Genomic DNA, 20,618 nt, shown 5'->3' with positions numbered 1-20,618 from the left:
GTGAAAGTCCATGCATTTGTAGGTGGCCTGAAAACCAAAGGAGAGGAAAGAGACAGTTTTACTCTGTTCAGAAATAGCATGAGAGGTGGGTGACATTTTCATTGTCCTTCAGAGTCACGATTTGTCTTTTGTGCCACCCACCATAACCACATACAGTGGTTGAGTGTGGAAGTGGTGATGTATTTTAAGGCCAGGGTGCTATGTCCATGGTCAGAGACTGAAAATGTCAATGGGTTTAAGAAATGTTGAAATGGCTCCATAGATAACCATCAGAGGCTGCTAGAGAAGGGGGCTGGGAAACAGCCGTACTTACAGAGCTGACATTATGGGGTAGCAGCTATTCTTTGGCAATGCTTGTTTATGGAAGAGAGGCCTCATGCTGCAGCAGGTACTGCACGGGCTCTGCAGCTAGGACCTGACTCTGCCACGTATCCATAAGAGCTTCCATCCGCTGAGCATGCCATGATGTGCCAGGCACTGTACTTATGTATGTGTGTGCAGTCAGTAGAATGATGGCCCTACAGATGTCCACATCCCACTTGCTGGAACCTGTGAATATGTTAGGTTGCATGGCAAAGGAAACTAAGGCTGCAGAGGGAACTAAGGTCACTAATCAGCTAATTCTTTTCTTTCTTTCCAACTTTTATTCTAGGTTCAGGGGTCCATGTGCAGGTTGTTACATGAGTAAATTGCGTATCACAGGGATTTGGTGTACAGATAATTTTGTCACCCAGGTGATCAGTATAATATCCTTGATATAGTTTGGATGTGTGTCCCCACCAAATCTCATGTTGAATTGTAATCCCCAGTGTTGGAGATGGGGCCTGGTGAGAGGTGATTGGATCCTGGGGGTGGATTTCTCACTAACGGCTTAGCACCATCCTCTTGGTGCTGTTCTTCTAATAGTGAGTGAGTTCTCTTGAGATCTGGTCATTTAAAAGTGTGTGGCACCTCCTGCTCTTGCTCTGGCTGTGTGAAATCCTCCTCCTCCTTTATCTTCTGCCAAGAATGTAAGTTTCCTGAGGCCTCTCCAGAAGCCAAGCAGATGCCAGCATCATGCTTCCTGTACAGCCCGTGGAACTGTGAGACAAGTAAACCTCTTTTCTTTACAATTACCCAGTCCCAGATATTTCTCTGTAGCAATTCAAGAACAAAACTATACAACCCTATACATAGTTTTTCAATCCTCACCCTCTTCCTATCCCCCACCGTCAAGTAGGCCCTGTGTCTATTGTTCCCTTAATGGTGTCCATGTATACTCAATGTTTAAGCTCCCACTGATAAGTGAGAACATGCAGCATTTAATTTTCTATTCCTGTGTCAATTTGCTTAGGATAATGGCCTCCAGCTCTACCCGTGTTGCTGCAAAGGACATGCCTTTGTTCTTTTTTATGGCTGTATAGTATTTTATGGTGTATATGTACCAGTTTCTTTATCCAGTCCACCACTGATGGGCACGTAGGTTGATTCCATGTCTTTGCTATTGTTAATAGTGTCAGCTGGCTTTACAATGAGGAGCTTATTCTGGATGACCTGGGTGGGCCCATGGCGATCACAAGGACCATGTAAATGTGAAGAGGGAAGCCAAAGAGTCAGAACCATAGAGAGATTTGAAGATGCTGAACTGCTGAGTTGAAGACTGAGAAAGGGGCCATAAGCAAAGGAATGTGGGTGGCTTCTAGGTGCTGGAAAAGGCAAGGAAACAATTCTCCCTTGAGCCTCTAGAAGAAACACAGCCCTGCTGACAACTTGATCTTACCTTGTCTGATACTTCTGACCTCCAGAATGATGAGAAAATAAATTCGTTTTGTTTTGAACCACTTGGTTTGTTACAATTTGTCATAGGAGTGATAGGAAACTCGTACACTCACCTCATCCGCTCCGCACCACTCTCCTCTGAGAAGCTGCTGTGATCACACTTTCACCGATGAGGACATTGCAGCTGCAGGGCAATTAAGCAACTCACAGGAGGTTCCACAGCCAGTTTGGTGAGAAACTGAGATTCTAACCTGCCCTGTACCCAGGTCTGAGCCCAGAATTGTGTGACCTTGGATAAGTTATTCAGGTTTCAGCCCTCAATCATGGCCAGAACTCAGGTGAAGTGAGTGAGGCACCTTGGTGCAAAATTTAAGGGAGCACCAAAAAAACTTAGTCATGAAGATGCAGCATATTTTACTGTAATATATTAGAATTAAAAGTGACAGAGTGGATTAAGAAAATGTGGCACATATACACCATGGAATACTATGCAGCCATAAAAAAGGATGAGTTCGTGTCCTTTGTAGGGACATGGATGCAGCTGGAAACTATCATTCTCAGCAAACAATCCAAGAACAGAAAACCAAATACCACATGTTCTCACTCATAGGTGGGAATTGAACAATGAGATCACTTGGACACAGGAAGGGGAACATCACACACCGGGTCCTATTGTGGGGAGGGGGGAGGGGGGGGATGGCATTAGGAGATATACCTAATGTAAATGACGAGTTAATGGGTGCAGCATACCAACATGGCACATGTATACATGTGTAACAAACCTGCACATTGTGCGCATGTACCCTAGAACTTAAAGTATAATAAAAAAAAGAAAAAGAAAAAGAAAAATAGTGGTAAAGGCCACTATTTACAAAAATAAATGAAAATAAATTATAAAAAAAATTGATGCAAAAAATGCCATGATGAACAAAATACTGAAATTTTAAATAAATATAGGGTTAATCTCAATTTCTACATCTATAAAAATAAGGACTATATCCTAACTTTGCAGGATGGTTGTGTGGGATTAAATGAAAGAATCTACAGAGAACATCTTGGGAACACCTGGCACATAATAAGAGCTCATTAAATAATGATCATGATATTGCAGGGGCACAGAGGGTGGGTAAAAACACAGGCCCCCGTGTCAGGCTGCTGAGGGTCAAATCGTAGCTCCGCCATTTCCCAGTTGAGTGGCCTTGAGTAAGCTGTTTACCTGCTCGGTGTCTGAGGCTACCTTCTGACTCAAAGGTGGTGTCACCTCATTCCCAAACTCATTCTAACCAGTTTCTTACAAGCAGCATGATTTTGTGCTATTTCTAAAATTTCTTCTCCATCTTTTTATTTTGGCCAGGTTGTTTACCTTTAGTGAATTCCGTCTTCTGAAAACAATGCTTTTGTGGGTCTTCTTGCAACTAAACTACAAGATTCAGGCAATTCCAACTCATGAAACCGTGATGACATTTTTTAAGAGGTAATATAACTTAATGTTGATTGATGAAATACACAAACACTGAAATGTACAAACACTGCTCATAATATCACGGGGGAAAACCATCAGTGATAAAATTTTTTATAGCATCATTCAGAGGGCAGTTTTTTGTTTTTTTTTTTTAAATAGGGTCTAAGATTATAGGATGCTTTCAAACCACCAAATTACCTGGAAAAGTAAACAACATGTAGGTGTTGTACTGTGAGATAATCAGATGCTTCTGGGAACTTGTTGTGTCCAGTAATAGGCATGATGCAAAAGGTACTCCTCGGTTCAGGAAAATGACCACACTAACCTGACCTTTAAAACTTCGTTTGAAAAAAAATCAGCTTTCTTAGGTTGAATAAAACTCTTTTTTTTTTTTTTTTTTTTTTTTTCTGTGGAAGTAACTGGTGGCATTACCTTGTTAGGTTTACGTTTCTGGTCCCCACATCCTCAGGAATGAGGGCTTCCAAGCGTGACGAGGTGAGTTTAAGGAAGTAAAGATGCTTCATTTCTTTTGCATGTGTGAGTTTAGCAGATAAACACGCATTCACATATTGACCTGTTTAAGCCGAGTTTCATTTGCATTGTTTTGAAGCCTTTAATTCATTTCTGGAACATCTGTGCATTGCGTTAACTAAAGAGCCCATTTTTTTCTCTGTCTTGTTATTTGAGGAAAGCAGTATTCAGTGTCGGAATTACATGTACTTTGTTTAGTTTCCATATAATTTGCTTTGAAGCCAAATGTTTTACCCGCCCTCCCCCACTCTTTTAATAGCCTATGAGACACTTTTTCCAATGAGTCATGCACCACCAGGAGGAACTGCTGTTTGGCTCCAGGTCAGCTCTCCTACTGGAAACGTCTTAGCACTGGGAGATAGGAAAAGAGCTAGAATGTGGTGATTCATTAGAGCTGTGTTTTTAATGTGGGAGAAGCAAGTGAGGAGAAGGGAATCAAGGTGTGGGCTCCCTGCCAAAGTTGCTGTTTCCGAGGCCTTCGCTTGCACTCCTGAGCCAGAGACGCCACAGCTCTTCCCCGGAGTGGTAGGCACACGGGTGTTTCTCACCACCACGGCTTTTCCATTTTCCTTTCGAATCGACGTTGATTTGTACCAGAGCTCACATCACCATGCATTTCCCCAAGCCCCCTGATCCTGTACACTTTTCTTTGTTGGAAACCATTTGCTTCTTTCCAAATCATGTCATTGCCCCGACCTAAGCACTGATGACAAATCTTTCAACAGGGGCCGAGTCCTCTCAATGTAGAGTTGGGGGGGGGGGTGGCTCCAGACAGCCAGAGCCTGCTGTGTCCCTTCCCCAACCTCCCTCCTTCCCTGCTTGGCCCTCCCCTCTCTCCAGTAAGCTTTGCGTCAGACTGGGAGAAAAGATGGGAAAGCGTGGGGCTTGGATGCTGTCCCCTGCACACTGTCCAGGCCCACTCTGTCAGCACGGAGGACCCTGTGGCCCACTTTTAGCTCTGCAGATGGTTCTCCTCCTGCCCAGCTCATCTCCTGCCCCAGAGTGGTAGCACCTTGCAGTTTTGTCCTTGTCATCAGCCTCCATCTCCCAAATGTATCTCCTGAGCCCTGGGCTCCTTCACCTGGGGGTCTGCTCTGACTGCTCCTGCTTCCCCCAGTCCCTGCCTGCTCTGCCTCGTCTCTGTCTATCCGTGACGGGGGCCTCCCACCAGAGGTGCTCTTCCCAGCCCCTGATGAACCCCTTCTTTCATGTATATGTCCTGCCCCTCCTAGGGACACCATAAGCAGCTTCAACAAAGGGCTTATGATCCTTTCTCTTGCCCCAACTTGCCTGGCACCTTGCTGGACCATGAGTCCCCATCAGACATTTTTTCTTTTTTTTTTTCTTTTTTTTTTTTGAGACAGGGTCTTGCTATGTCATCCAGGTTGGAGTGCGGTGACGTGATCATAGCTCACTGCAGCCTCAATCTCCTAGGTTCAAGCCATCCTCTCGCCTCAGCCTCCTGAGTAGCTGGGACTACAAGAGCATGTCACCATAATTGACTAATTTTTAAAATTATTATTTGTAGAAATAGGGTCACTCTGTTGTGCAGGCTAGTCTCAAAGTCCTGGTCTCAAGTGGTCCTCCCACCTTGGCCTCCCAAAGCACTGGGATTACAGGCATGAGCCACTGTGCTGGGTACATTTGTTTTTTTTTTTTTCTTTTTGGAGGCAGGGTCTTACCCTGTCACCCAGGCTGGAGTACAATGGCATAATTTCAGCTCGCTGCAACCTCTGCCTCCCGAGTTCAAGCAAGTCTAGTGCCTCAGCCTCCCAAGTAGCTGGGACTACAGGCATGTGCCACCGCACCCCGCTAATTTTTGTATTTTTAGTAGGGGTGGAGTTTCACCGTGTTGGCCAGGCTGGTCTTGAACTGCTGGCCTCAAGTGATCCTCCCACCTCAGCCTCCCAAAGCATTGGGACTGCAGGCGTGAGCCACCGTGCTGGGTCCATTTTTTCGTAGCTCCGTTCTTCTCAGAGAAGTGGGTCTTAAATGCTGATGGAAAATTCAGAGAACGCCACGTGTGTGGCAACTTGATACCATAGAGAGAGGAGACACATTTCCGTTTCTATTGATGGGTGGTGCCCGTTGACTGCACTAGCCCAAGAAGGATTCTCAGCTTTTCTCTAGGCTCTGAGAAGAAGAATGTCGCAGTAGATTAGCCGTGTCTATCCTGGATGCAGGAGCCAGGCTTGGTGGCGCCCTGGATCCATGTTTGCCATCCCCTGCCGACGATCCCCAGGGCTGACCAGCGACAGTGCGGGGGGCCTTGTAGCTGCTGGCCTAGCGGGGCTGGTGACTGGAGGGCTCGGGCTGCCCTGAGGCACCTCTGCTCCCTGCGGAGGTGGAGGGAGACGGCAGGGAGTCACGGATAGCCTGGGCCAGCATTGCGTCACCAGGGGAGTTGAGCTACAAACTTCGAAGGGCCAAAGGGAGCAGCTAATCAAGGAAGCTCCAGTGGTTGCTGACAGGGATGTGCCAGGAGCATTTCAAAGTGAGACAGAGGAGCAGAGCCCAGGGGAGACAGTAAACAGGCAGAGGAGCAGAGCCCAGGGAAGACGGTAAACAGACTCGGAAATGAGAAGAGAGGGAGCTACTTGGCCCAATTTTAAAAATTGCAAATATTGATAAAATCATTTAAATGACAGAGCAGTCTACTTCCTGGGGAGGAGGACATGTGGAGGCCGTGACATTATGGGAACTCACAACATGGATCTGCACTTCCCTAACGTGTCAGTAGTGGGACAAGCTGAACAAATATTAGCTCACCCGGCCCTTGACCCTACCAGGAAAGAAGCTGAGCGGCAACTGCGGGCATGGCCTTGGCTGGCCCAGAATCCGGAAAGGAGGGTCGAGAGCCATTAACTGAGTAAAATGAGTCAGACGCCCTTTCCTCGTCTGTCTCAGCAGTGTCCGGAAGACAGGCTAGGAGGGAACGTAGTTGAATAATTGACTTCTCCAGCAACAACTATATCCAAAATTGAAGACATACGTCCAAGCCATTTCTACTCTCCCATTTTCTTTTGTTCATTAATTTTCTTTCATTCTTTCATTCATTCAACAAATATTTTTTGAACATGTGCTATGTGCCTCAGACATTGACATAATATTGAAGGGGCCGTTTCTTTGCCTAGCCAGATGTTTAGAAACGACTTCGTTTATTTTTGTTGCTATCCAAGAATATCAATGTAAGAAGGAAATATAAACACACATGCACGGTCATGTGTGTGTCTTGCAAACACATGCAAATGCACACCTATATGCACATAAATGCATCACAATTACACACACCTAAAGCATACACACACACACACACACACACACACACACATATCCCTCTACATTCTGCAGCCTGTTTTCCTGGCAGTAGCTAGTTTAGAAAAACAGATAGGCTGTCCAGAATGAAATTTAACATCTCCTTGTAGGAAAAATAAAAAATATAAGCAAAACTGTTGCCTTCATCCATGAAGGAAAAGTCATCATTTCATTCCACTTGGTAGTCTGAGAAGTTCAGGAAAGCTGTAAAAACTTGTAATCGGAGAAAGGGCAGAAGCAGGCACATTTTCAACTTTTTAAAAGAACATTTTAAAATCAAGGCATAAAATGCAGAAAAGTGCGTGAACCTTAAATGAAGAGCTCAGTGAATTTCCACAAAATGAACACACCTGGGTAACCAGCACCCAGACCAGAACGGGGGATATGGCCAGTCTCTAAAGCCCTTATCTCAGTCCCTACCTCTTCCACCAAAAGTAAACAGTATCCTGACCTCTTTTACTGCCGATACATTTTCCCTTTTCTTGAACTTTGTATAAATAGAATTCTGCAGCATACACTTTTAAATGTCGGTCTTCTTTCACGCAATAGCGTATCTGTAAAATTCATCCACGTGGCTGCATGTCACAATAACTTGTTTATCCTCATAGGAAATTTCATTATATGATTATACCACAATTTATTCAGATGTTCGTGGACATGTTCAGCCACTAGGAATAGTATTGCTATATACAACCACGTACATGTCTTGTGGTACACATAATTATGTGCTTCTGTTGGGTAAAAACCTAGGAATAGAATTACTATGTCATAGGGTATGAATAGATTCAACTTTAGTAAATGCTGCCAAACAGTTTGCAAAGTGGCTGTGCTAATTTATTCCCTAATCAGCAGCGCATGAGAATTCTGGTTTTTCCATATCCTTGCCAACACTAGGTATCTTCGGTCTTTCACTTTTCTTTTTCTTTTCTTTTCTTTTTTTCTTTCTTTCTTTTTTTTTTTTTTTTTTTGAGACAGTCTCGCTCTGTCTCCCAGGCTGGAGTGCTTTCACTGCAACCTCCACCTCCCAGGTTCAAGCAATTCTCCTGCCTCAGCCTCCCGAGTAGCTGGGACTATAGGCATGCGCCACCACACCCAGCTAATTTTTGTATTTTTAGTAGAGATGGGGTTTCACTATGTTGGCCAGGCTGGTCTCGAACTCCCAACCTTAGGTGATCCACCCGCCTCAGCCTCCCAAAGTGTTGGGATTACAGGCGTGAGCCACCGCTTCCGGCTGGTCTTTCACTTTTCTAATGGATGGATAGTGGAACTAATTGGCCTATTCCCTTTTAATTTACGTTCCCCTGCTAATGAGGCTGAGCATTTCTTTATATATTTGTTAGCCATTGGGTATCTTCTTTAGTGAGGTGCCTGTCCAAGTCCTTACTCCATCTTTTCTATTAGGTGGTCATGTTCTTTTCTATGTTCTGCTACATTGTGGTCCATGTCCTTGTTGGATATATGAATTCCAAATTCCTTCTCTCTGTGGCTGGCTTTCTCACTTTCATAGTGGCCTTTTGTTGTTGTTGAGACAGAGTCTCACTCTGTTGCCCAGGCTGGAGTGCAGTGATGTGATCCTGGCTCACTGTAAACTCTGCCTCTCGGTTTCAAATGATTCTCCTGCCTCAGCCTCCTGAGTAACTGAGATTACAGGCATGTGGTACCACACCTGGCTAATCTTTTATATTTTTAGTAGAGATGGGATTTCACCATGTTGGCCAGGCTGGTCTCAAACTCCTGATCTCAGGTGATCTGCCTGACTTGGCCTCCCAAAGTGCTGGGATTACAGGCGTGAGGCACTGTGCCTGGCCTCATAATGCTCTTTTGATGAACAAAATTTTACATTTTAAGGCAGTCCAATCTATCAAGCCTTTCTTTTATAGTTGGTGCTATTTCTGTTTTTTTTTTTTTTTTTTTTTTGAGATGGAGTCTCACTCTGTCACCCAAGCTGGAGTGTAATGGTGCGATCTCAGTTGACTGCCACCTCTGCCTCCCGGGTTCAAATGATTCTGCTCCCTCAGCCTCCTGAGTAGCTGGGATTACAGGCACATGCCACCACACCTGGCTAGTTTTTGTATTTTTAGTAGAGATGGGGTTTCACCATGTTGGTCAGGCTGGTCTCGAACTCCTGACCTTGTGATCCGCCCGCCTCAGCCTCCCAAAGTACTGGGATTACAGGCTGGAGCCACCATGCCTGGCCTATAGTTAGTGCTATTTAAGAATCTTTGCCTATTCCAGTGCCATGTGGATATTCTCCTTTTTTCTTCTAGAAGCTCCATTGTTTTACCTTGCAGTTAGATCTAGAGTCCATCCAGAAGTATTTTTTTAAGTTTAGTGGGAGGGACGGGCCATGGTCATGGTCCTTCTTTTTATAAGGATGCACAATTGATCCAGCACCGTTTACTGGAAAGGCCATGCTTTGCTCACTGCTCTGCAGTGTCACCTTTGTCACAACATATTCTATATGCTATAAGTGTTAGTGTCATACAACTATATGTATGACATATACATCATTTTTAGTATCTCTATTCTGTGCCATTAGTCCTGTCTATCCTTGAACCAATACTACACTTTCTTAATTACTGTTTCATTATAAATCTTGAGATGGAATAAGACATCCACCAATTTTGTTCTTCTCCAAGATTACCTTGGTCATTCTTGGTCCTTCGGATTTTCACATATTTACATTAGAATCAGATTGTCAAATTCCACCAAAAGAGACAAGAGAAAAAAATGCTGAGATTTTGACTGGGAAGATGTTGAATATGTAGATCAATTTGGGGAAAATTGACCTCTTTAGAATACTGGGATTTGTAATCCATGACAATGGTATAAATCTCCATTTGTTTGTCGTTTAAAATTTCTTGACCAGGCTCAGTGGCTCACACCAGTAATTCCAGCATTTTGGGGAGGCCTGAGGCCGGGAGTTAGAGACCAGCCTGGGCAACGCAGTGGGACCTCTTTACAAAACAAAATTTAAAAATTAGTGGGGCATGGTGGCACACTCCTGTAGTCCCAAATACTTGAGAGGCTGAGGCAGGAGGATCACTTGAGCCTGGGAGGTTGAGCCTGCAGTGAGCTGTGATTGTGCCAATGCACTCCAGCCTAGATGGCAAAGTGAGACACTGTCACAAAAAAAATTAAAAATAAAAATAAAATTTCTCTCAATAAAATTTAGTAGTTTATTGTATAGAGGTCTTGCTCATTTTCTGTTGTATTTATTCCTAAGTGTATAATGTTTGCTGACTCTATTGTAAATGGTATCATTTAAACATTTTTATATTCTAATTGTTCGGTGCTGATATATAGACGTACAATAGTTTTGAATATTGACTTTGTGTTCATATATTGATAGATTTTCTTGTTAATTTTAATAATAGCCTGTACATTTTCTTATATGTTTTCTACATATAATTATGTGATTTTTAAAGAATAATACTAGATTTATCTCTTTCTTTCCAAATCTGTGTCTTTCAGTTATTTTTCTTCCCTTATTGCACTAGGTAGAATCTCCAGTATCATGTTGAGTAGACGTGGTGATAATATCTTTTTTTTGTCCCCAGTCTCAAGGAAAAAGCTTTCAGTAATTCCCAATCTATGTATGCTGTTTGCTGTGGGTTTGGTGTAGTACTCTTTATCAGATTTTGAAAATCCCCTTCTATTTCTAGAGTTTTTAAATCATGAGTGAATCTTACCAACTTTACTAAATGGTTTTCAGATTCCCTCAAAATGATATATAGTTTTCTCCTTTTTGCTGTGAATGTGGTAAAATATATTGATTTTTCAAAGCAATAAACTTCGAGGTGTGATTTAATTACAGCAAAATGAGTACATTTTAAAAGTACAGTTTGATGACTTTGATAAATAGATATGCCTGTATAACCAGCACTGCAATCAAGATAGAGAACTGTTCATTTATTTTTTAGTGGTAAACCAACTGTATATTCCTGGAATGAAACCAACTAGGTCAAGCAATGGTATCCTCTTTTGTGTCACTGAATTCTATTTGCTGACTGTTTAGGATTTTCGCCTATATATTCATGAGAGACATTAGCTTGAAATTTTCCTTTCTTGGTTTATCCTTGCCAGCTTTTAATTAATATTGAGGTCATGCTAGTTTCATCAAATAAGTTTCAAAGCAGTCCCTCTTCTTCTGGTTTCTGGAGGAGTTTGGGTGAGACTGCTGTTTTGTCTCCCTAAATATTTGGAAGAATTTATCAATGAAGCCATTTGGGTTTGAGATTTTGGAAGACTTTTAGTTACAGACAGAATTTTCTTTATATATGTAATATTATTCAGATTTTATGGGAATTTTTGTGTCAATTTTAGTTATGGTCTGTTTTTCAAGGAATGTGTACTTTTCATCTAAACTGTTTTAAATTTATTGACACCAGTAATTAACAAACTTTATCTTTTTAGAGCTTTTTTGAGGAATAATTGGAATTCAATAAACTACACATAGCTAAGGCTTCAATTTGATGAGTTCTGATGTACATAAGTACCCAAAAAAATGATCATTACCATAAAAATAATGAAAATATCCATCTCACATAAAGGTTTCCTTATGACACTTAATGATCCACTCGTAGGCCGGGCGCGGTGGCTCACCCCTGTAATCCCAGCACTTTGGGAGGCCAAGGTAGGTGGATCCCCTGAGGTTGGGAGTTCCAGACCAGCCTGCCCAACATGGTGAAACCCTGTCTCTGCTAAAAATACAAAAATTAGCCAGGCGTGGTGGCGCACATCTGTCATCCCAGCTACTTGGGAGGCTGAGGCATGAGAATCACTTTGAACCTGGGAGGCGGAGGTTGCAATGAGCCGAGATCACACCATTGCACTCTAGCCTGGGTGACTGAGTGAGACTCCAACACAAAAACAAAACAAAACAAAACAATCCACTAGTCCTCTTTGCTCCAGCCCCACGACCACCCTTGGTGGGCAAACACAGATCTGCTTCTATCACTCTTGATTTGTTTGCATTTTCTAGAATGTTATACAGTCATGTGTCACTGAACAACTAGGATGTGTTCTGAGACATGCATTGTTAGGCTATTTCATCCTTGTGCAAACATCATAGGGTGTGCTTACACAAACCTAGATGGCATAGCCTACTACACACCTGGGCTATATGGTATAGCGTATCACTCCTGGACTACAAACCTGTACAGCATGTTCCTGTACTGAATATCATAGGCAGTTGTAACACAATGGTAAGTATTCGTGTATCTAAACATAGAAAAGGTACAGTAAAAATATGATGTAAAAGATTTAAAAAGGTACACCTGTACAGGGCACTTACCATGCATGGAACTTGCAGGACTGGAAGTTGCTCTGGTGAGTCAGTGAGTGAGTGGTGCATGAATGTGAAGGCCTAGGACATGACTGGGCAGTACTGTAGACTTTTTTTTTTTTTGGAAACGGAGTTTCACTCTTTTTGCCCAGATTGGAGTGCAACGGCACAATCTCGGCTCACCGCAACCTCCGCCTCCCGGGTTCAAGTGATTCTCCTGCCTCAGCCTCCCGAGTTGCTGGGATTACAGGCATGCGCTAGCATGCCCGGCTAATTTTTTGTATTTTTAGTAGAGACAGGGTTTCTCCATGTTGGTCAGGCTGGTCTCGAACTCCCAACCTCAGGTGATCCACCCGCCTTGGCCTCCCAGTGTGCTGGGATTGAAGGCATGAGCCACTGCGCCTGGACTACTGCAGGCTTTATAAACACTGTGCACTTAGGCTACACTGAAATGTTATTTCTTCAATAACGAATAAACTTTAGCTTACTACAAGTGTTTATAAATTTTTTAATTTTTAAAACTTGACTCTTTCATAATAACACTTAGCTTAAAACACAAACACGTTATGCAATTGTACAAAAATATTTTCTTTATAACCTGTTCTATAAACTCTTATCCTGTTTTTTAAAACTTTATGTTTATTTTTTACTTTTTAAAACTTTTTGTTAAAAACTAAGCCACAAACACACACATTAGTCTAGGCCCACACGGGGTCAGGACCATCAATGTCACTGTCTTCCATCTCCATATCTTGTCCCACTGGAAGGCCTTCAGGGACAATGACACCCATGAAGCCGTCATCGCCTATGATAACAACGGCTTCTTCTGGAATACCTCCTGAAGGTCCTGCTTGAGGCTGTGAACTTTTTTTTTTTTTAATAAGTAGAAGGAAACCACTATACAATAAAGATTAAAAGTATCTAATAGTAAGTACGTAAGCCAATAACAGTCATTTATTATTCATTATTAAGTATTATGTACTGAATGTAATTGCATGTACTATACTTTTATCCAACAGGCAGCACAATAGGGTGTTTTTTACACCAGCCTTACCACAAACACATGTGTTGTGCTATGGAATCACTAGACAATAGAACTTTTTCAGTCCTGTCTTTCAGCTCCATTATAATCCTTTGGGACCACTATCTTATATGTGGTCTGTTGTTGACTGAAACGTTGTTAAGTGGTGTCTGACTGTATATCTAGAATGTTATGTAAATAAATCATGGAGTCTGTACTCCTTTTTTTCTGGATTCTTTTACTCATCATAATTATTCAGTGATTCATCTATGCTGTTGCATGTATCAGTAGGTCTTTTTGTTTATTGCTGAGCGATATTCCATTCATGGATTACCAATATTTGTTTTTCTGTTCATCTTTTCATAGACATTTGGGTTGTTTTCAGTAACTTCATAAATAAAGTTACTATAAATATTCCTGTACAAGTCTGTATGGGAGAATATGCTTCCATTTCTTTTAAGTAAATAAATACCTACGAATAGAATGGCTAGGTAAAATGGTAGGTGTATGTTTAACTTTTTAAGAATCTGCCAAACTGTTTTCCAATGTGGTTGCACTATTTTTTGTTTTTGTTTTTGTTTTTTGTTTTTGAGACAGAGTCTCACTCTGTTGCCCAGGCTGGAGTGCAGTGGCATGATCTTGGCTCACTGCAACCTCTGCCTCCCAGACTCAAGTGATTCTCCTACCTCAGCCTTCTGAGGAGCTGGGATTACAGGCACATGCCAACACGCCGGCTAATTTTTGTATATTTAGTAGAGACGGAATTTTGCCATGTTGGCTAGGCTGGTCTCAGGCAATCCACCTGCCTTGGCCTCCCAAAGGGGGGCGTTTCATTTGCTCTACATCCTTGCTAACATTTGGTCAGCCTTTTTAATTTTTGCCAATTTAATGCATTTGTAATGGTATCTCATTGTGATTTTAATTTACATTTCCCCAATGACTAATGATGGTGAGCATCGTTTCATATGATTATTTGTCCTTCATTTATCTTCTTAATGAAAAATCTGTTCAAACCTTTGGCCCATATTTTTAAAACCGGGTTGTTTATTATTGAATTGTGATTATTATTGAATTGTGAATATTATTGAATATATTCTTTATATATTCTGGATACAAGTCCTTTGCAGATATATATTTCATAGATATTTTCTCCAAATCTATTACTTATATTTTCACTTTCAAAATAGTGTAGTTTGAATATTTGAAGTTTTTTATTTTGATGTTTAATGTGTTGAATCTTTTTTTACTCTTCAGTTCATTCCTTTTGTGTCCTACTTAATAATCTTGCCAAAGCAAGATGACTATGATTTTTCCTCTATGTTTTCTTCTGGGAGATTTATTGTTTTAGCTCTCACATTTATATTTATGATTAATTTTGAGTTAAGTTTTATATATATATATGTGAGGTAAGGGTTAATGTTCATGTTTTGCATATAGATATCCAATTATTCAGAACGATGTGTTGAAAAATTATTCTATTTCCCTTGAATTGCTTTTGGCACCTTTGTCAAACATCAACCATATGTGTATGTTTATTTTGGGACTCAATATTCTGTTCCTTTAAACCATATTCCTATTTTATACTAATATATTATCTTGATTAGATAATTCATTTTTACTAAGTCTTGACATAAGGTAATGTAAGTTCTCTAGCTTTGTTCATTTTTTTCAAAGTTATTTTGACTACTCTAGCTTCTTTGAACTTTCATATTAATTTTACAATCAGCTTGACAGTTTTTGTAGAAAAATCTCATGGAATTTTGATAAGGATTGTCTTCAATGTACAGGCCAATTTGGGAAGAATTTACATCTTAATAAGATTGAGTCTTCTGATCCATGAATGTGGTATATCTTTCCATTCATTTAGGTCCTTTTAAATTTCTTTCATAAATGTTTCATGTAGTTTTGCACATTGTTTAGAAAATTTATCTCTAAGGCTTTCATATTAACACTATTGTAAAAGGTATTATTTTAACTTTGATTTCTGATTGTTCTTTGCTAATATGCAGAAATATAAAATTAATTTTTTTACATTGGCTTTGTATTATGCAACCTTAGTAGAACTCAACTGTAGTTCTAGAAACTTTTTTAATAGATTCCTTAGGAATCTACATAGGCAATCATATCACCTGTAAACAAAGATAATTTTATTTCTTCCTTTTTATCTGTATGCCTGTTTTTGTTCTTGCCTTATTACACTGAATAGAATATTCAGTACATTGTTGAACAGAAGTGGTGAGAGTGGACCTTCTTGCCTTGTTCTAGATTACAGGAGGAAAGAATTTAATCTTTCATTATTAAATAAAATTTTAACTATAGGTTTTTTATAATTACCCTTTATCATGTTGAGGAGCTTCCTTTTATTTCTAGTTTGATGATTAGTTTTATCAGAAATAGATGTTTTATTTTGTCAAATGTTTAGTTTGCCCTTCTTTTCCTAGTTTCCTAGGTGGCAACTTAAGTCATTGGTTTAAGACCTTTTTTCCTAAGTGTTTAGTGCTGTAAATTTCCCTCTAATTATTGTTTTAGCTGCATCTCAGAAATTTTGATATGTTGTGTTTAAAGTTCAGTTCAAAATACTTTCTAATTTCCCCTTTGAGTTCTTCTTTGATCTATGGATTATTTGTTTTGCAAATATTTGAGGATTTTTAAAGATATCTTCCTGTTACTAATTTCTAACTTAATTTCATTGTTATCAGAGAAAATACTTCATATGATTTTAGTTCTTTTGAATTATTGAGACCTGTTTTATGGCTCACAATATGATCTCTCTTGGTAAAAAAATTTAAAAATTCTTTATGATTGTATTTTATGTATATTTTAAAAATTTTCAACTTTTATTTCAGATTTAGGGGGTACATGTACAAGTCTGTTATATGGATATATTACATGATGCTCAGGGGTGGTACAATTAACCCTGTCACCCAAGTACTGAGCATAGTACTCAATAGGTAGTTTTCCAGCCCTTGTCTCCTTCGCTCCCCACTCTAGTAGTCCCTAGTTTCTATTATTCTCGTATTTATGTTCATGTGTACCCAATGTTTAGCTTCCACTTATAAGTGAGAACATATGGTATTTGGTTTTCTGTTTCTGCATTAATTCACTTAGGAGAATGGTCTCCATCTGCATTCATGTTGCTGCAAATAACATGATATATATTTTTTTAATGGCTGTGTGGGATTCCATGGTGTATATGCACTACATTTTCTTTGTCCAATCCACCACTGATGGACACCTAGGTTGATTCCATGTCTTTGCTATTGTGAATAGTGCTGTGATGAACATATTTGTGCATGTGTCTTCTTGGTAGAATGATTTATTTTCCTTTGGGTATATACCCAGTGATGGACGTGTTGGGTCAAATGGCATAGTGCAATTTTCAGTTCTTTGAGAAATCTCCAAACTGCTTTCCACAGTGGCTGAACTAATTTACATTCCCACCAAAAGTGTATAAGTGTTCCCTTTTCTCCACAGCCTTGGGAACATTTGTTATTTTTTGACTTTTTAATAGCAGCCATTCTAGCTAATATAAGATGGTATCTCATTGTGGTTTTGATTTGCCTTTTTCTGATGATCAGAGATGTTAAACATTTTAGCATATGTTTCTTGGCCACTTGTATGTCTTCTTTTGAAAAGTATTTGCTCGTGTCCTTTTTCTACTTTTTAATGGGGTTGTTTTTTGCTTGTTGATTTAAGTTCCTTATAGATTTGGGGTATTGCACCTTTGTTGGATGCATAGTTTTTATGTTTACTCTGTTGATGATTTCTTTTGCTGGGCAGAAGCTCTTAAGTTTAATTAGGTCCCACTTGTCAATTTTTGTTTTTATTGCAATTGCCTTTGAGGACAATCACAAATTCTCTGAAAAGACTGATATCCAGAAAGATATTTCCTAGGTTTCTTCTAGGATTTTTATAGTTTTAGGCCTTACATTTAAGTCTTTAATCCACTTGGTAAATGTTTATTATGTTTTTAGTATCTGTAGAATTTGTTGTGATAGCCCTCTTTTCATATCAGCTATTGATAATTTATATATTTCTCTTCTTTCTTTCCTTGATCAGCATTGATAGAGGTTTATTTTATTCATTTTTTTAAAAAACACCTTTTGACTTGACATACCTGTTGATATTTTTCAATTGTATATTTTCTATTTCATTAATTTTTCTCTTCATTCTTTCCTTCTACTTTCTTCAAGAATTATTTGATATTCTTTTTCTAACCTCTTGAGATAGGTGTTTAGATATCTGATTTCCAGGCTGTCTTCTTTTCTGATTTAGAGCTATACATTTCCTTTAACTGCATCCAGGTGTTTTGATATAATCTGCATGTGTATAGTGTATTGGGTCAGGAGTGGGGGCGGCTTTATCAGACATTCTAGTAGGGGACAGGTGGGTGGAGAAAGTGAGGAGGACTTGGGAACAGTTGCCACTTGCTCCATGAGGGGCAAAGGGTCTGAGCTCTGGTGATATCAAGAAGATGGAGTGGAAAGAGTGTCTATAAGAACAAATATGGTAGCAAGAGAATTAATTCATTCATCTGGTTCACCTGGCTAGAAAAGGAGATGAAAGACGATGGGAGAAGCAGCCCATTGCAGTTTGGAATCCATGGTGATTTATACAAAAATATGGCATCTGTGGAAGATGATCTTATTTTGGATTAATTATGGTGAATTTAAAGAGATCAGCTCTTTATCAGGAGCTCAGGGGTATGGTGTATTTCAGAAGCCATCTTGCTAGAGTGATCTGCTGTGCCTCCACACTTGGCTCAGTTATCCCCAAGGAAACCCTCCAGGAGCACCCTCTCTCCCCACAGTCTGATTCAGATGTTCAGTCTCTGGGCTCCATAGCATTGCTTGCCCATCTCTATAAGTTTTCTCACTTGTAAATAAAATAATTATTGGGATTATCTATTCCTAGGCATGGCTCCCACACTGGCCATTTGCAGCAAGGACGGTGTCTCACTCACTTTACCCTCCCAGTCCTCAATCTTTAGTAGCTAGTAGCTGTTGACTAAGTACTGAATGAATGGTGCTTTGAATGTTCTTTAATGGTGGTTTTCACCTCTGAAATATTTCACTTTAACTCTGAAAACTACTCTGCATTGCGTGTCAGGTACACACCGTAAGAAGGAATATAGTGACTTTCTGGCCAGCTTTTCAGTGTTAAATTGAAACAGTGTCCTGTTTGCAGAGTGACAGCTTGAAGTGCACAAAGCATGGGATGGTTTCAGTCCTGCTGGGTATGGATTTGACCTTGATTTGCAACTTTCTCCCTCCAGCCTTAGGCATTACAGTGTGTATGCTACATTTCAAGTGGAACTGTCTTCTCAGGGCCTAGAGATGACTCTCCAGTTGCTTTGTGTATGCTCAGGTTCAGCAGAAGATTGACAAGTAGCTTCTTGTTGCTTCTTATATGTCCTTTTATGGTATGTGGGGCAGGGCTGGATCTGAATGACTGCTAGAAGGGTGGAGAATTCAGTCCTCAATCAGGTGAAATTGGTCACTATAATTAGAAGCAGAAAATGTCTTCCCACCTCCAAAAAGCTTTCTTCAGGAGAATAGTGTAGAATTCTTCTTATGATTAATTGTACTAATTGAAATGAGTGGCAGTTTGGGAGCTACAGGACAACAAAATGCATTCAGTTCATGTCAATTTGTAAATTACTCACTTTATTAATTCAAAGAAGGTTGATGCTGGAAGGTCCCTTAGAAATCACCTGGTCTCACCCTTTCATTTTGCAGTTGAATAAGCTAAGGCCCAGGGATAATGAGGAGCTTACTTAGGCTCCTTTTGCAAGTGGATAGTGGTACTGGGGTTGACCTTGGTCTTCAAGGTCTTCTGACACTCTTAGCTCTTAGGGTCAAGGGCAAATCAGCAGACATGTAATTCTAATCCTTAGCTGATTTATTAGTCACTAAATAGGCATCTCTCAGACACTGCAGGGTAGATTCTGGCAATGAGCTTCCACCTCACCAGAAGGAGGAATTAATTTGAACGTAGCCGATGAAGCCAATTCCCATATGATTCAAACTTCTAGATTCCTCTGATTCTTCAGCTGAGTCTCTTCTTTCCTTTACCCTACCCAAAGCTGACCCAGCCTTTACAGAGTGGGACAAAGCTGGTTCCAGAAAGCCTTCTCTGATCTCACTTGTGCACTGGATGAATTCCTCCTCTTAGGTCCTCTTTGCAGAGAGAACAAGAGCATGTGCTGGCTGCATGGGTGTGCACTGGCGAACCCAACAGCACCTTCCCCCACCCATTCCCCCATATAGCATTCCCAAGGGAACCGCAGGGGGAAACTTTCAAGGAGAGCTTCCCTGCCATGCCCTGTATCCTGGGTGCCCTGAGCCCACTGATTTCTTGAGGGAAATGTGCTATGATGCTGTGTCCCCAGAGAGGGCGAGGTCATGTGCCTCTTGTGATTCATGAATGGCATTTGCAGATGTAGCCAGAGTTAGCATAAAACTGGGCAACCCTGGTGTGTCAACACTGATCTCTTTACCAGCACATTAATTTTGAAATATCCCATGAGTCACGGACATTAGGGCCATTAAATTGTTCTCTTTTAGAATAGCTCAACCAAGCCTTGTGCAGGGAGGTTGATGTATTCTGGGTCAAGAGGATTTCTCATTATCTGACGTTCGTACTTCTTGCCTTGTTTGTGTCTTTTCTTGCTCTGAGAGGTGATGACTCTATTCCTCTTTAATTTGGATCTCTGGAACCTGAGTGTCTATTGTTCTCAGGGTCCCTAAATATTATGCTTAGTTCTTACTAATTTTCCACCTCTGCCACATTGCTTCGTGGCTTTCCAGGCATATTGAGAAGCAGAAGCACCAAAACATACCTTCAACAATAAGCATGGAGGAATGGAAGAAGTATAAGGGTCTGAGTGTAGGAGGTTCTTAAAAAGGGCAGCTGTGGTTGTGAGTAGACAGGATTTCCCTTTCTGCTAGGGTCAGGACCATCTTGACAGACAGAAGGACATTGAACTCAGTCTCAGTGAAAAGCTGGTAGGTCATGGTGACAGCAGATAGGACCACATGGGCATGGAGATAGCAGCATAGACTGGCCTGTATGTGCAGCAAGTGTGTGTGAGTATGTGCGCCAGGGCTGGCCCTACTGGCATTCCTAGAAGGTAAGTTGTGGGTGAATGGAGGGATGGGATGGTGGAAATGAGGCTGGAGAGTTGGCAGAGACCAGGTCGTTCGTCCAATTAATTCACCCAACATATTGCAAGCTAAGCGCCA

General features: G+C 40.7%; 1 protein-coding gene across 7 annotated transcripts in view; it reads left to right on the top strand.

The window, feature by feature from the left end:
* Positions 1-20,618, top strand: part of LOC105469795 (BTB domain containing 16) — an 80,162-nt gene that overhangs the window by 46,569 nt on the left and 12,975 nt on the right. For all 7 annotated transcript variants that reach the window (XM_011721352.3, XM_011721342.3, XM_011721339.3 and 4 more), the window contains exon 12: positions 3,113-3,232. In XM_011721352.3, coding sequence (XP_011719654.2) covers positions 3,113-3,232 — 120 coding nt within the window. The remainder of the gene's footprint in view (positions 1-3,112; positions 3,233-20,618) is intronic.

This window comes from Macaca nemestrina, chromosome 9, assembly GCF_043159975.1.
Source record: "Macaca nemestrina isolate mMacNem1 chromosome 9, mMacNem.hap1, whole genome shotgun sequence".
In the NCBI taxonomy this organism is placed as follows: Eukaryota; Metazoa; Chordata; class Mammalia; order Primates; family Cercopithecidae; genus Macaca; species Macaca nemestrina.
Note: the sequence above shows the minus strand (reverse complement) of the source record. Positions and strands in the feature narration are given on the sequence as shown.